General features: G+C 38.8%; 1 protein-coding gene across 1 annotated transcript in view; it reads left to right on the top strand.

The window, feature by feature from the left end:
• RIPK2 (receptor interacting serine/threonine kinase 2) overlaps positions 1 to 16359 on the top strand; it is a 37677-nt gene that overhangs the window by 8599 nt on the left and 12719 nt on the right. Inside the window, exons 2-6 of the mRNA XM_070940460.1 lie at positions 4539 to 4692; positions 5821 to 5976; positions 10226 to 10380; positions 11889 to 11938; positions 12245 to 12406. Coding sequence (XP_070796561.1) covers positions 4539 to 4692; positions 5821 to 5976; positions 10226 to 10380; positions 11889 to 11938; positions 12245 to 12406 — 677 coding nt within the window. The remainder of the gene's footprint in view (positions 1 to 4538; positions 4693 to 5820; positions 5977 to 10225; positions 10381 to 11888; positions 11939 to 12244; positions 12407 to 16359) is intronic.

Raw genomic sequence — 16359 nt, 5'->3', positions numbered from 1 at the left:
AATGACAAACCACTTACGAAATCTTCAGGAACTGCAGGAACTTGTCCTGGTAGTGGGTAGAAGTCAGAAACTGACTTGAAGACACACAGACTCCTTACTTTCACTCTTAGTTCCTTATGGTTCTATCTATAGTTCAACAGTTTACTGAAGACTTTCTCTTGGAGTAGCTGCTCTGATTTCCAGAAGAGAAGCCAGGTTCTGCATTATCATTTAAGACACAGCCATGTTTCTATTAATAAGAAACATGAACTCAATTCTGCCTCTACAGGATGAATCCTATCACTTGTGGTGGCCTAGATTTTGCTCATGCTAACAGCAAAATATTTTGATTTAAAGAGATGGGAATAGAGCCAAGATATAATCAGTGTATGTGTACCTGGTTGCTAAGCACCGTAAGGAAACAAATGTCAGACTGACAGGTGTTGGGAGCAAGACACAAGCTACATGTGTTATAAAATAACTTGGTAACAAAAGAAAATCAGCAATGCACACAGTTTAAGATTGTTTTGGTAGGTATTCAACTCTTTTCTTTAAATTTATTGAAGGTAGAGAGTAACATAATATTTTCCCCAATAAAAACAAAAGTGATAGAATAAGAATTAAGTAACAAGAAAAGAATAAATTGAGTAAGAAAAGAATAAGAATTGAAAAAGAATAAATTCATTTAAAATCAACAAGCACAATTTGTGCTTTGAAAAGATAATTATTTTCTTGGCTCTAACTCTCTTGGCCATCAGAAGGTTGGTAAGATCTGGCTTTTTCCTTATGTTTTAGAGTTGGAATGTTATGCTTTCCCGTTCGGAAGTTACATTATTTAATTTTGGGCTAATTGTGGGTTTCTTTTATACAGGGTTGGTTTTTTTTTTGTTTTTTTTTTGCAAATGTACTTAAAATACATTTTATAAATAAATAAAGCTGGAAAGATCACTTGAACAAATTCTGTCCAATTAGATACTGGGCAGGTTTAAACAGTCTTTAATAAAGTATTGCAGATCTCTAATATTAAGCATTCCCTAAAGTTAATTATGAAAGTATGCATCTTCTCTTAATGCAGTATGTGGTGCAAAAATAGGCAGAGGCAGGACTTTTTTATCACAAGGTGAGAATATTTCAGTATTAAAACAAGCACCTTAAAGCTTAAACCCATATTTTGTTCTTTCACTGTCCCAATCCTATACCTTCCCCAAAATGTAGCCTATTGGAATAAGTGTTTGGGACTCTGAAGGTTGAAAACAGGCATAGTTTTAGTTTTTTTCAGAGAAAGTGCAGACAGCAGCACCTTGCTGCTCTTCAAAGAGATGCATGGAGACTTATCAAGATATTCAGTAATGGCAAGTCACTTTTGTATTATTGTTAAGAAAACGACCTGGGTGATCTCTTGTAGTCATCAGATTCTGAGCTTGTCTCAAGAGAATTTGCCTTTCTGCAAATTTAAACACCCCTTAGGATAAGTGCTAGGTAGTGGTGGGCTCCAACCGGTTTAATAACCGGTTCTGTGAGCGTGCACTTTGCGCACAGCATTCAAAATACAGCAATTTGAAGCTCAGCTGTTTACCTTCAAAGGCCCCAGTAAATAGAACAGTGGAGGCGCAGAAATCAGCTGTGCCGCGTGAATCAGCTGAGCCAGACAGAAGGAAATATAGGATAGCATAGGGTGGGGGCAGGTGGATGGGGCCAGCTGATTGTCGGAATTATCAGTTCGCCCGAACCAGCAGCAGCCCACCACTAGTGCTAGGTCACTATGACTTTCAAATTCCAGCCAGTTATGAAAGGATAATAGTCTTATATAAAAGGCACATGTAACTTTCTGACCTTTAAGTGGCGGCATTTTTGAAGCAATAACCAGCAGACTAGAACCAAAAATAAATAATAACTAGATTTAATCAGAATACAGTATGTATGATTATTCCTATTAACTTTAATGATTTTCAAAATTGCACTTTAGTGATAACCTCCAGAGATAGTTTACATGGCTGCATCTAAGAGTTGGGTCTACTGGTTTTGCAGTTTTAGGAAGATTATTTGCCTTCTGATAAACAGCAAAGCTGTATTCTGAGAAGCCTTTGTGAAGAAATGATAGGACAACCATGTGTGTGACTCATGAATGCTTTCCTAGCAAGCCTGTTGTAAAATGTACAAAGGGGAACTCCATAGACATTTTCTAGACAGTGAGATGTGATTTTTGGGAGGAGCAGATAATGTATCTCTCCCGAGACGAGAAATATTGCCTCTCTCTTGAAATGTGATTAGAAATATAGAAACATAGAAAACTGACGGCAGTTTCCTATATGGATTGGTGTGTCAGTTTCGCATGGTGTTGCTTGTCACTTTCTAATGAATAATAATTTGCAGTTCCCAGAATTATGTCCTTTGCATTAAACAAAGCCCACTTCCAATCCAACTCATTGGCTGATTGTTTCTTAGACTCTATCTATAAAGGGTTACATTCAACAGCCTCTTCACTAGCATCTTTCAGCTTTGTTAGACTTCAAATTTTCCAATATTTTTATTTAATTTGTTTGCTTGCTAGAAGAATACATTTGGGAATGTATTTATCATACTCATACTTTCTTTCTCTAGATAAATATGTATAAAAATCTATTCTCACCCCCTATGGATGATATGTATCTTCCTCAATCTTGGGTCCCCTATCAAAGGTCTAGAGCCTTGGTGGCGCAGCAGACTAAAGTGCTGTTAAGTAACACCAGCTGCCTGCAATTACTGCAAGTTCAATTCTCACCAGGCTCAAGGTTGACTCAGCCTTCCATCCTTTCTAAGGTAGGTAAATTGAGGACCCAGTTTGTGGGGGCAATAAGCTGACTTTGTATAAATATACAAACGTATGAAGGCTATTGCTTAACGCATTGTAAGCCGTCCTGAGTTTCCGGAGAAGGGCGGCATATAAATCGAACCAATAAATAAATAAATAAATAAATAAATAAATAAATAAATAAATAAATAAATAAATAAATAAATAAATAAATAAATAAATAAATAAATAAATAAATAAATAAATAAATAAATAAATAAATAAATAAATAAATAAATAAATAAATAAATAAATAAATAAATAAATAAATAAATAAATAAATAAATAAATAAATAAATAAATAAATAAATAAATAAATAAATAAATAAATAAATAAATAAATAAATAAATAAATAAATAAATAAATAAACAAACAAACAAACAGGAGTTTGAAGGTTCTGCTCAGTATCTTAGCTGTCCCTAGCACTGCATGTTTTTGGACTGAGAACTCTTGTTGTTCATGGAGCTGTTGGAGCAATTAATTCATCTGTTGGAGCAACTCTCCTAGTTTAGGAGTCATAGTCTAGAGTGTTCCTACCACCACTGGGACTACTTTGGCATTTACTTTCCACTTTCCTTTATTTTCCAGTTCCTCCTTCAGATCTTGATACTTCTCCAGCTTCTCATACTTCTTCTTGATGTTGCTGTAATTTGGCACTGCTCTATCACCACCGCTGTCTTCTGATGAGTGGCTGGATAATATAGTATATGTTAGAGTACCACCTTTGATACGGGACTCTTTGATTAAACGACTGGCTGGTACCTATCTTACCAATGGGGATCTTTGGGCAAAGTCTCCCTAATGCTTTACCTGCCTACCTCAAAAGTGTGATATGAACAAGATGTGTCATTCCAGCTCAGATGTCGACTGGATAAAAAGGTTCTTGATAGATGATGGGGAACTAGGACAATCTGATGATAAAATCTGGAACACTTCCCAGATCCTCCCTCTCTCTCTGTCTCTGTCTCTGTCTCTGTCTCTCTCTCTCTGTCTCTCTCTCTCTCTCTCTCTCTCTCTCCCTCCCTCCCTCCCTCCCTCCCTCCCCCCCCTCTCTCTCTTTCTCTCTCTTTCTCTCTCTCTCTCTCTCTCACACACACACATGGGGCAGGAGAGAAAATAAGTGTAGTTTATTTGAATGTAATCAAAACCTTTGCTCATGAGTTTCTCCCAAAAAATTCTACAAACAGATATAGGTAATATAAAGCAGTTGTAGGAGATGACTAGGAAGAGGTCAAATGTCATCAGTTTCCAGTCCATTTGCGCCTAAGTCCAGCCCACCTTGAATTCCATTGACTCTTATCTACCACCAATTTGCTTTGACTGTTAGTAGTTCAGATTCTTGTAGAGATCTTAAGCTTGCAATAAAACTTTACATTCATTTGAACTGCCTAAATTATCTTAATGCCTGAGCCAACTTTCTAGGACTGATTTTAAGGTAACAATGTATAAAGCTGTAGGAAATATAGTTTCCTATATTCCACAGAATGACTAGCAAAAGTAAAACTAGCCTCAAAATGGAATCCTGGAAATAGAATTGAAAACAACTGTATATTTTCACTTCAGCAAATGATGAAAGATGCAAAGAGAAAGGACAGATTTAAATAAATTAATATGTAAATAAGCCTTTTATTCTTTTCCTTTAGCCATGTCTTTCCACAATGTACATTTTAAGTCTATTAGCTGGAAGATAACTAAATTTGACTATTGTTTTGCCATTTATTCTTGTAGTGAACGAGACAGTCTCTTAAAAGAAGCTGAAATTTTACATCAGGCAAGATTCAGTTACATTCTACCAATTTTGGGAATTTGCAATGAACCTCAGTTTCTGGGTATTGTGACAGAATATATGCCTAATGGATCACTGAACCAACTTTTATATGAGGTAAGTATGCACAATTGTAGTAAGCGTTTAGAGCTACTTTATTAATTTTAAAATAAAGAAACCCTAACTCATACTTGCTGGAGAACTCTGGGAATCGAAGTGCACATATTTTTTAATTGCTGAAGTTGAGAAACACTGAGTTAATGCATCAGAAAGAAAAGGAGCACATGTTCTGACCAGCGTTGTGTCTTAGTCCAGAAAGGGGCAACTTGAGAACAAGTTCCCCATCTTCATGCATTGATATGGAATGACAAGTTTTTGGGGAGTCTCTTAAATGCTACTGAATGTAGCCATTCTCCAGAACATATACATTTTTTCTTTATTATATACAAAATGTTGTTATAGATTGAGAATGAATATGAAATAGTTTTAGTTGTGTAATTAATTTTATTAATTTTTAATTGTGTAGTTTTAATTATTGCGTACATAAATAAACTGGTGGCAATTGGTAAAGGCTAAAGGTGTTATCTAGTTGAGGTCAATTCTTGGTGACTTAAGGAAGACTTCTTCAGGTTATCTTGACAATAGCAATAGCACCTAGAGTTATATACCACTCCACAGTGTTTTATTGCATTCTCTGGTCAGTTTACAATGTCATATTGCCCCCAAACAAGTTGAGTCCTCATTTTATTGATCTCAGAAAGATAGAAGGCTGAGTCAACCTTGAGCTATTCAGGATTGAACTCCTGACTGTGGGCAGAATTTGCCTGCAATACTACATTCTATCCATAGTATCCCATGACATTGCCCATCCCATCCTGTCAATCAGGGAAAAGTTACCGGTATGTTGAGGACCTTGTCAGCTAAAGAATTCTGACTGCTAGGGTCCAGAAAAGAGCCTTCTCTGTGTTGGCCTCGGCCTTAGGAACATCTCCCCCCCCCCCCCCCCGAGGTGAGGTAGAGCCCAACTCTCCTAGCCTTTTGCAAAGGTTTGAAAACATGGCTCTGCTGCTTTGCATGGAGCGCACAGAGACTCAGTATTTGCACTGTGAGGGAGATGGGTGGTTTTACAATTTGATAAATAAATACATAAGCCGCTGGATCAGCTAGTTTCAAGATGCTCTTTCAACCATTCCAGTCTGTCTCTCTATATCGCCATGTGTTGTGTTCTTTCTCTTTTCTAAATAGAAAAACATCTACCCCGACATTGCTTGGTCACTCAGGTATCGCATTTTGTATGAAATTGCTTTGGGAGTAAATTATCTTCACAACCTGAGCCCTCCACTCATGCACCATGATTTGAAGACCCAGAATATTTTACTTGACAGTGAGTTCCATGTTAAGGTAAGACTGGGTTCTTCTACAGTGCAGAAGTGGAAAAATCAAGGATAGAAACTTTACAGTACAGTTCAGGACCATGTGCGGCCCTCCCAAGCTCTGTTTTAACTGGCAGAGGGTTGCAGGAGGCCGTCACAGCCAGAAATGGAGCTTGGGAGCCCATTTTTGCTGGCAGAGGCACTGCTGCTGGTCCGTCACTGTTTCCAGGGCAGCCCTGCGGACCAGATCTAAGCACCCTGCGGGCCAAATCTGGTCCGCGAGCTTTGAGTTTGACACCCCCTGTTCTAGCCTATTCCACTGTTTAACTGCTCTTATCAGGAAATTCCTCCTAATACTCAGTGTGGATTTCCTTTCTTTTAATTTTAACCTGTTAATCCTAGTCCTCCCCTTGAATTTCAACAGAGATCAAGTTTCCATCTTCTTTTCTACATACCGTATTTTTAGAAGTTTGCAAATTATTAAATTTCCTTTCAATTTTTTTATTCATTTTTGTGATTGTGAAAAGCAATATTGTGGCTTAATAGATAATCGCATTGCTCATATTTATGTCTTAGAAGGGGAAGTAAAAATCACCACTCAGTAAATGAGAACTTTAAGAAGGTTTGTGGTGACCATGATTTTAGTTTTATAACATAACACATTGCTGTTGGTAAATTTGAACTCTGCTCAAGGTTAGTCTAATGATTTAAGAATATGTCTAGAAAAGCAAGTGGAATATATATATATATATATATATATATATATATATATATATATATATATATATATATATATATATACACACCATATTTTCCGGCGTATAAGACGACACTAACACATGAAAATCTTCTCAAAAGTCGGGGGTCGTCTTATACGCCGGGTGTCGTTCTCCTGTAACCAGGCAGACCAGCCCGAAAGGCTCTGACGAGCCTTAAATGGCTCTGGCGATCCAAGCTCTGGCGATCTGCTAATCAGGCAACTCAGCTGGGATCGCCAGAGCCATGGAGAAGGGAAAAACTTTTCCCCCTCCAGCTTGCTTACCTTAGCTCAGTGGTTGGGTGTCAAACAACCCTTTCACAGGGGTCACCTAAAACAGTGGTCATCAACCGGTGGTCCTTTGGTGGTCCGCGGAGAAATTTTTGCATTTTTGCAGGTGATGCAATTCAGAAAAACGAGCGCAGCCCTCGCCATCCGGAATGAATGGTGCTGTTGTGGCGGTGGGGGAGGGGGTGGCAGAAGTGGGAAGAAGTGGCGTTTGCAATGGCTGGAAGCTCTGGGAGTGAAGCACTACTTTCATTTGTACAGCAACAGCATTCCGCCTTGGTATATTTGTGCCAGCCAGTGGCGCAAGGCAGCCCTCCTCTCCTGCTGCCTGGGACTCAGAATGGTAAATAGCGTCTGATCCGGAGAGCAGCTGGATTTTGCTCTCTAATCCGGATGCCAGATCGGCCCCCTGCAAGCTCTCGTCTCTCGAGGAGCGCTCCCTGAAGCGGGGCTGGAAACTTTGGTTGGGCTCCTTGAGAGAGGAGAGCTTGCAGGGGGGCGATCTGGTGTCTGCAATGGAGAGCAAAATCCAGCTTCTTCTCTCCGCTGTAAGAGCGGCATCAGGATTCCGCCTTGGTATTTATGGCACAAGGCAGCCCTCATCTCCTGATGCTTGGGACTCGGAGCGGTAAATGGTGACTGGTCCGGGGAGCAGTCGGATTTTGCTCTCCATTGTGGATGCCAGATCGGCCCCCTGCAAGCTCTCATCTCTCGAGGAGACCGACCAAAGTTTCCAGTGCCACTTCAGGGAGCACTCCTCGAAAGATGAGATCTTGCAGGGGGCTGATCTGGCGTCCGCAATGGAGAGCAAAATCCAGCTGCTCCCCGGACCAGTCACCATTTACCGCTCTGAGTCCCAAGCAGCAGGAAACGAAGGCTGCCTTGCGCCGCAAATATACCAAGGCAGAATCCTGATGCTGCACTTTCAGCAGAGAGATGAGGGCTGCCTTGGCCATCGGCTGGCGCAAATATACCAAGGCAAATGCTCATGCCGCACAAGTTCAAGTAGTGCTTCACTCCCACACTTCTTCCGGCTCTCAGTCTCTCAGGGAGATGCTTGACTTCCTCTCAGCCCCAAGACACTGGCTGGCCCATGAGATGAGAGAGAGAGAGAATGAGAGAGAAAGACAGAGAATCAGAATGAGACAGGGAGAGAAAGAGACAAAGAATGAAAGAGAGAATGAGAGAGAGAGAATCAGAATGAGACAGAGAGAGAAAGAGACAAAGAATGAAAGAGAAAGACAGAATGAAAGAGAATGAGAGAAAGAGACAGAGAGAATCAGAGAGAGAGAGAGAGAGAGAGAGAGAGACAAAATGAAAGAGAATCAGAATGAGAGAATCAGAATGAGAGAGAGAGTGGGGAGAGAGAGAAAGAGGGGGAGAGAGAAAGAGAGAATGAGAGAGAAAGAGTGGGAGAGAGAGAGAGAAAGAGAAAGGGGGAGAGAGAAAGAGAGAAAGAGTGGGGGGGAGAGAGAAAGGGGGACAGAGAAAGAGAAAATGAGAGAGAGTGGGGGAGAGAGAAAGAGAGTGAGAGAAAGAGGGGAAGAAAGAGAATGAGAGAGAAAGAGTGGGAGAGAGAGAAGGAAAGAATGAGAAAGAGGGGGGAGAAAGAAAGAGAAAGAGAGGGGGGAAAGAAAGAATGAGAAAGAGGGGGGAGAGAAAGAATGAGGGGGGGAGAGAGGGGGAGAGAAAGAATGAGAAAGAGTGGGAGAGAAAGAAAGAGAGGGAGAGAGAGAGAGAGAGAAATCGAAAATGAGAGAGAGAGAAAGAGAGAATGAGAGAGAAAGAGTGGGAGACAGAGAGAGAGAGAGAGAGAGAGAGGAGGGAGAGTGCCTGAAGGACCCCATCCCGTACTAGGAGTCCAGGTGCTTCAGCAAGCGGCGCACTAGATTCGTATTAGTGGTCCGCGAAATTTAAAATTATGAAGTTGGTGGTCCCCGAGATCCAAAAGGTTGGGGACCCCCGGCCTAAGACCATCGGAAAACACATATTTTTGATGGTTTTAGGAATAACTTTATCGTTGGGGGTCACCACAACATGAGGGAACTGTATTAAAGGGTCGCGGCATTAGGAAGGTTGAGAACCACTGCCTTAGCTGCTTGCCTTGCTTCGCTTGCCTGAATCCATTCCATCAGCAAGCAACTCCCTGCTGCAATCAAGCAGGCAGGGAGTTGTGGACTTCAACTCCCAGAATTCCTCAGCCAGCAAAACAAAGCTGGCTGAGGAATTCTGGGAGTTGAAGTCTACAAGTCTTAAAGTTGCTAAGGTTGGAGACCCCTGTTCTATTGGGTAAGTTTTTTTCCCCTTTGGGATCTTTAAAAAAAAATAGTTAATTGGGGTTTTTTTTAGTTGTTCTTTTTTAGACCTAGCCATTTAAAGTTTAGGAAGTTTTAAATTTAGCTTTCATATAAAAATAAAAATAAAATAAAATAAAATAATATTTGTGCAGCTTTCTGAGATTTAGTATGTTTCTGTAGTGTTTCACTCTAACTACACAAACACACAAAATCTCACAAAGCTGTATGTGGAATTTTGTGTGTGTAAAGTGTGAAAGTTGGGTTTTTGGGCTTTTTGTGGCTGTGTGAGGTTCCTGCTTGTTGCAGGGGCCATTTTGGGTCTAGCACAGCTGCTTTTACATAGTGGGTGAGCCAGTTGATGTTTTTTTAATTTTTATTTGGTGTGCTAAGACTAAGAGGGGTAGTCTTATACGGCGAGTAGTGTCTTGGCGACGTTTCGACGAAGTCTCATTCGTCATCTTCAGGCTGGTGTTTTCGGCTTCGTGCACGAAGCCGAAAACACCAGCCTGAAGATGACGAATAAGACTTCGTCGAAACGTCGTCAAGACACTTCCAATTTACGCGGGACAAAACCCGAATAACCAAAGACCTATATACAAACACCCGCGAAAACCTCAGAAAATAAATATATATATATATATACAGTATATATACACGCACACACATGTGAGTTGGCAATTACCATATTTTCTAGTTTAACAAATTCTCACGAAGTATTTTATGCTTCCATTTTTTAATCAGCCAATCCCTTTTATTTTCTGATCTGCCTACCTTTTTGAAATAATTGTTGTAATTTTAAAGTTTTTAAAGTAAAAAGAATAAGCTTCTTTTCATATAAACAGCCTTTCTTTGACCAAAGTAGATATTTTAATGGGCCTAAACCTTTGTATCTCAGAGCTGCACGTGGTGACGTGAGTTTCTTTTCCATCTTTCAGATTGCAGATTTTGGTTTATCAAAGTGGCGCATGGTGTCCATGACACTTTCAAAAGGGGATAAATCAATATCTGAGGGAGGGACCATCATTTACATACCACCTGAATGTTACGATAGCAGCAAAATCTGTTCAACTGTAAAGCATGATATATACAGGTATATTATTCTATTATGGATTTTCGGAACAATGTGTGCTTATTATTTTTTAAAATATATAATATAAAAAAATCAGCCATATAGGGCATTACAGATACCATATGTAAAATGCAGTGAGATTAAAGGGCAAAAATGTTGCATACCTTGGTGTCTCAGTCTCTATAGAAAAACCTTATACTTCTTTGTGGAGGTTAAGGTCAGCACATTTTTTTATTGGGAAGATTGTTTTCTTAGTGGTGTTTCTAATCCGCTATGTATTGTTTGGGGTATATTTCTTTTCTTTTCCTGTTCAATAGCAGTCAACAAACTAATGCACTTTTGCATCTGGTATTTGCCAGTCAGTTTAATTAAATTTTTAAACTGCCTCTCAAGTCAATTTAAGGATGGGTTTCTATATGCAATTACGACTTTGCTGTCCAGTTATGTCTTGCATAATGCAAGTTTTTTCATGCATACCTTTTCTCAGGCTTTATATTGTACACATGCTTGGAAAATCTAATTCATCCCTAAGTTTCAAATAACACACACACACACGTGTATCTTATTGTGAAATAGGGTCACAAAAATGTTAATCCAAACTCATTATTACTAGTTTCTTGAAAGGAACATTTTAACCCTTTTCAGGTTATTAAAGCAAGTCAAGCATTTTTAATTTAGTGAAAAGCTGCCCTTCAGAAAATTTTTACAGGGGTATTAACTAACTAACAATGCAAGTCAAGGTATAGAGTGTAAAGATTTCATTAAGGACTTTGGCTGCTCCAGTGCTTCATGCATGCACATTAGCAACAAACAATGATACATATCCAAAGAGCCTGCATTCAGGTAAACTCTGGTTTAGTGAAAGAACTTCTGCTTTGTGTTCTTTTTCAATACAGCTTTCTGCATATTTTCAAAAATATTGCTTCCTTTTTAATTAAAGAAAAGCTTAATCCTACGCATTGAATGTAGGTTCATCTTAATGTTCTTGAATAAAATCAGCTTCTGATTTTAAGATGCCATCTCTTGTATGGAAGGAAGTTTTGCTAAGGGGATGTATTCAATAAAAAATAGATGTGAAATATTCCAAAGTTTTCTTTGTGGCTACATAGAATTAGCATGGAAACCTAAAATATACTCTATTTAATTTCTAGTATGTCAGGGATATATTGATATAAGAATGCAATTGATATAATTAATATTTAAATAACATTTGAGAAAGTATCCTTGTATTTATATTAGGTGTAATAGGTATTTATTTATTTATTTATTTGTGTGTGTTTTTGTTTATTCACAAATGCTGTATATATAACAAAATTACTGTGTTTTTAAGATACCAAAGGTATTTGTCCCAACTAGTCACTGAGAATATTTTAAATGCTAATATCCTTGCTTTGCTGTTAGATTGGGATGTAGATTTCCCACAAAACAACAGTAACTGGGATATTTTCATTTTACTGAGATTATTTTGCCTTGGGGAAAAATGAACTAATTTAAAAATACATACTAACATGCATTTTTGTTTGTAACAGTTATGCCATTATTATGTGGGAAGTGATGTCAAGAAAAAAACCATTTGAAGGTCAGATTTTGGTCTTTAATTCTGTTAAAGAATAGCTTAGTTAGAATAATCCTGAATAGTTAAAATTCAGATTAACGTAAACAATATTTTTAAAGCCCATTGTTTCCCCTTTGTCTTAAGCTTGTATTGTATTGGACTATTGCAAAATATTGGTAGAGCAGGAGAACTATTTTGCTTTTAAAATTTCTAAATTACGTTTAGATCACAATGTTATCTAAAATGTGAATTTACTACTTGTGTTTCAATTTCTAAAATTGGACGAAATGCACATATATTTCTAACATAGGCATGTATTGACTTTTGCAGACGTTGTACATTATTTGCAAATTATGTTTAGCATGTCACAAGGGAAGCGTCCAGATGTTGGGGAAGAGACTTTGCCCCTTGATATTCCTTACCGAGAATTGATGGTGTCTTTAATGGAATCTGCTTGGGCACCCAATCCAGAGGAAAGACCATCTTTTTCAAGTGAGTTTCTCTGTATGATAGATAACTCAGCAGCTCTGGCTACACTCTGCTGTTGTATATTTGTTGCACCCGCTTAAGTGCTTCTCTTGCTTCCATATCAACTCTACTGAAGAAAAGCCGCACTTGAACACAATGTTCAAGATTGTTCAATGGTTGGAAGCATCCCAAGTATTACTTGGGATTGCTTTAATTGTATATTAAAGTTATTAAGTATAATTTGCATTGGCCTTTAAGCATTATTTTACCATTATAAAAATAGGACTACCTACTAAGTGGGTCTTTCCCATCACCACCAGTTGCCTGGATTCAATGAGCAAAGATGCTTTGGAACAGATGTGACATAGCACTAGTCAACAACTTGTTAAAGCAGTTATACTTATTCCTGTAGTCATATGGGCACACTTTCCATTCCAAACATGCAAAAATACTTGTTAAGAAATTGTGGGCTATTGCTTGGTTCATGACCAATGAAATTCTGAAGCACCTTTTCCCCATTGTAATTGTAATTGTAATCCTGTACAGGCCTATTGACTAAGGGGAATGCCCACCTAATAGGTAACCCTATATTTATTTTGTGTTTCAATTGCAGTGGGAAGTTTTGAGATTATCTATTCACTGAAGGTTGCTCAGTCAAGCAAGTCTTCCTTGTGCTTTTTTTAAACCCTCAGTGAGGATATGGTTACTCTTTTTCCCATTTTACAGCTGAATTGCAAAACTGAGACAGTTGCTAGACATGGAGGAATAAAAACAGTAATTCTCCAAGCATGTGAGCATGAGTGAAGGACCTCTTCTTGAACCATTAAAGCAACTAGTTCTTAGCAAGCCCCATGTGGCTGCTGTCTTTGCACAGCCCTGCTATGCAGAAGTGAGGTAGAAAGTCTGTGCATAATTTAATGATGCATATATTACTCTTGTTTGTAAAATTGTTTAGTGCTTTAGAACAATCTAGACACTAACACAACCATCCAATAAGGTACTACATTTGTACTAATCAGATATCTGGTGTTTGGATTCCGGAAGCCATTGATGTCACAACTAATACTATATTATTATAGTTGATTTTTATATATATTCTAATATTTAAATTTAAATAGGATGAATACATAGAAAGCAGCCTGGTTGCTTTCTTGGATAGAGTAGTCCTTAGCATGTAATCATAATGGAGCCTGCTCATTACTGTGATATATTGTAGAGGTCATAAAAAGAGTCGTTCATGTGACTGACCCCATTTTATGACCTTTTTTGCAGTGGTCATTAAGGAAGCAAAGGTTCACTAGGGGTGCAGTTTTGCTAAAATCTGGAAGTAAATTCCAGTTTTCAGCAAGACCAGGTCAAAATGCAATTGCAAATGACAAGACAGGTAGCGATGGCGGCGGGTGGTTCGGAGAACCAGTAGCAAAAATCCCTGCGTGCCCCCCCCATGCCCAACTGAGCCGCACGATCATCAGAGGCTTTTTTTTTTTACTTTTAAAAGCATTTTTTCTACAACCTCTTCCGATGAAAATATGCTTTTAAAAGTAAAAAAAAGCCTCTGATGATCGCGCGGCTCAGCTGAGATCACCAGAGGCTTTTCAAAGCATTTTTTTCTGCAACCTCTTGGCCAAAGAGGTGGTAAAAAAAAAAAAATGCTTTGAAAAGTCTCTGACGATCCCAGCTGAGTTCCCTGATCGACAGAGAGGCATTTTTTAAAGAGCCTCTCTGATGATCCCAGCTGAGTTCCTGATCGGCAGAGAGGCTTTTAAAAATGCTTAGAAAAAATGCTTTGAAAATTTTTTTTAAAAAAAAGTTGGCCACGCCCACCCAGTCACATTACCCACCCCCCACCAAGCCATGCCCACAGAACCAGTAGTAACAGATTTTACATTTCACCCATGGAAGGGTTGCTTCTGTATTGTAGCCTGATCTCTATCCAATTTCACTGGAATGACTGAAAAGAGTGAACGTGTCAATGTCATTCTTCCCATACTCTTACTCTGCAGCATACTACTTTACCTAAAGCCATGTAATATGTTTGTTGCATGCAAATTCTTAACCCTGATATTTCCTGGTTCCTGTTCTGGCTATCAGATAGCGCTCAGCTCACTATACATGCCAGTTATTTTATATTGAAATGCACTCAAAATCATATCCGATACTATGGTAGATGGTGATTTGTTGTGGTTCATTCAGTATTTCTTTTTTATTATTATTAAGAGGGAAAACTCTAAAAGTCATCTTTTAAATTATGCCTTCAGATACCTGAAATCTTAACCTTGTTTTTGTTCAGTTTTGGCGAAAGTAAATAATAATAATTTGGTGAAAGATACTTTCTTAAGATTTAAGGGATTTAGTAGTAATCAGTAAACAGTAACAGAGTTGGAAGGGACTTTGGAGGTCATCTAGTCCAACTCCCTGCTCACGCAGGAGACCTGTACTAGGGATTTGAACCGCCGAACTGCCAACCTTTCTGATCGACATGCTCAGGGTCTTAGCCATTGAGCCACCTAGTCTTTGTTTGAGTAAGCATATTCATTTATTTATTTATTTATTGGTTCAATTTTTATGCCGCCCTTTTCCGGAGACTCAGGGTGGCTTACAATGCATTAAAGCAATAGCCTTCATACTTTTCTATATACTTGCTTAGTAGGGCTTTCGCCGCCCCCCCCCCAAAGCGGTGTTCTTTTTTATATAAAGTCAGCTTATTGCCCCCACAATCCGGGTCCTCATTTTACCTACCTCGAAAGGATGGAAGGCTGAATCAACCTTGAGCCTGGTGAGATTCAAACTTGCAGTAATTGCAGGCAGCTGGTGTCACTTAACACCACTTTAATCTGCTGCGCCACCGGAATATTTTTGGAATATGATATGATTAGCTTTTTCTGGAAAATTTTGAAATCAAAGACATTTGATTTCTTAACTTCTGTGTTAAGAGTCACCTTATTCTGAATCAGATATATGATCACCTTTAAAGCGCTCCATGGCTTAGGGCCAGGGTACTTACGGGACCGCCTTCTGCCACCAATAGCCTTCCACCGGCCGGGTCGCTCCCACAGAGAGGGCCTCCTCAGGGTGCCGTCGGCCAGACAATGCCGGCTGACGACCCCCAGGAGGAGAGCCTTCTCTGTGGTGGCACCTACCCTATGGAACAATCTACCCCCAGAGATACGAGTGATCTCCGACCTTCGGATTTTTCGTCGGGCCCTAAAAACTCATTTTTTCCAGTTAGCCGGTCTGTCTTGATTTTAGGGTTAGTTTTAAAATTTTAATATTGATTTTAATTGACAAGTTTTAAATTATGGGCCAAATTTATAAATTATTTTAACTTTATTTTTTAACTGTGATGTTTTGTATAGATGTTTTTTATCTTGGCTGTTCACCGCCCTGAGTCCGAAAGGAGAAGGGCGGTATAGAAATTTGAATAAATAAAATAAATAAATAAATAAATAAGCAAGGTTCATGTAATAGTTTCAGTTTAGTCTGTGTAGTATCTGAACTAATGCATTATTATGTTGTAATATACGTTTATGGAAACATACTTAATTTTTAACCAGCATTAAGTGCTCATTAAAATAGTATTTATGTGGAATAATGTTAAAACTACAGTTCCAAGACGTGCAATGCAATATTCCTATTCTCCCAAGAATATCCAAATAGAGTAAGCTTGAAGAAATGGAGGATGAAGGAGGAGAAAACAAGCTGTAGATGCCACTGTGGTACATTGCCTTTGGGATGCCTTTGTTGCCTCTAGGACTGCTTTTATGAGGGAGATTCATTTTACCTTACTTGTGAAAATCTTCAAGATGGTGATACAGTCCACACAAGTGGGGTCTGGCAGGTTATAGGTTCATCCTGTTCAATCGGACTGAGCTACTGGGGAAGCAGTGGGGAAGGAGAGATAGGGGGCACAACATGGCTGGGATTGTAATTCTGTTAATACCAAATTTTGGTAAAGTTTGGTGAACCTGAAAGCAATG

This window comes from Pituophis catenifer, unplaced genomic scaffold (genome assembly GCF_029215685.1).
Source record: "Pituophis catenifer annectens isolate HBS135680 unplaced genomic scaffold, rPitCat1.0.hap2 SCAF_3, whole genome shotgun sequence".
Classification (NCBI taxonomy): Eukaryota; Metazoa; Chordata; class Lepidosauria; order Squamata; family Colubridae; genus Pituophis; species Pituophis catenifer.
Note: the sequence above shows the minus strand (reverse complement) of the source record. Positions and strands in the feature narration are given on the sequence as shown.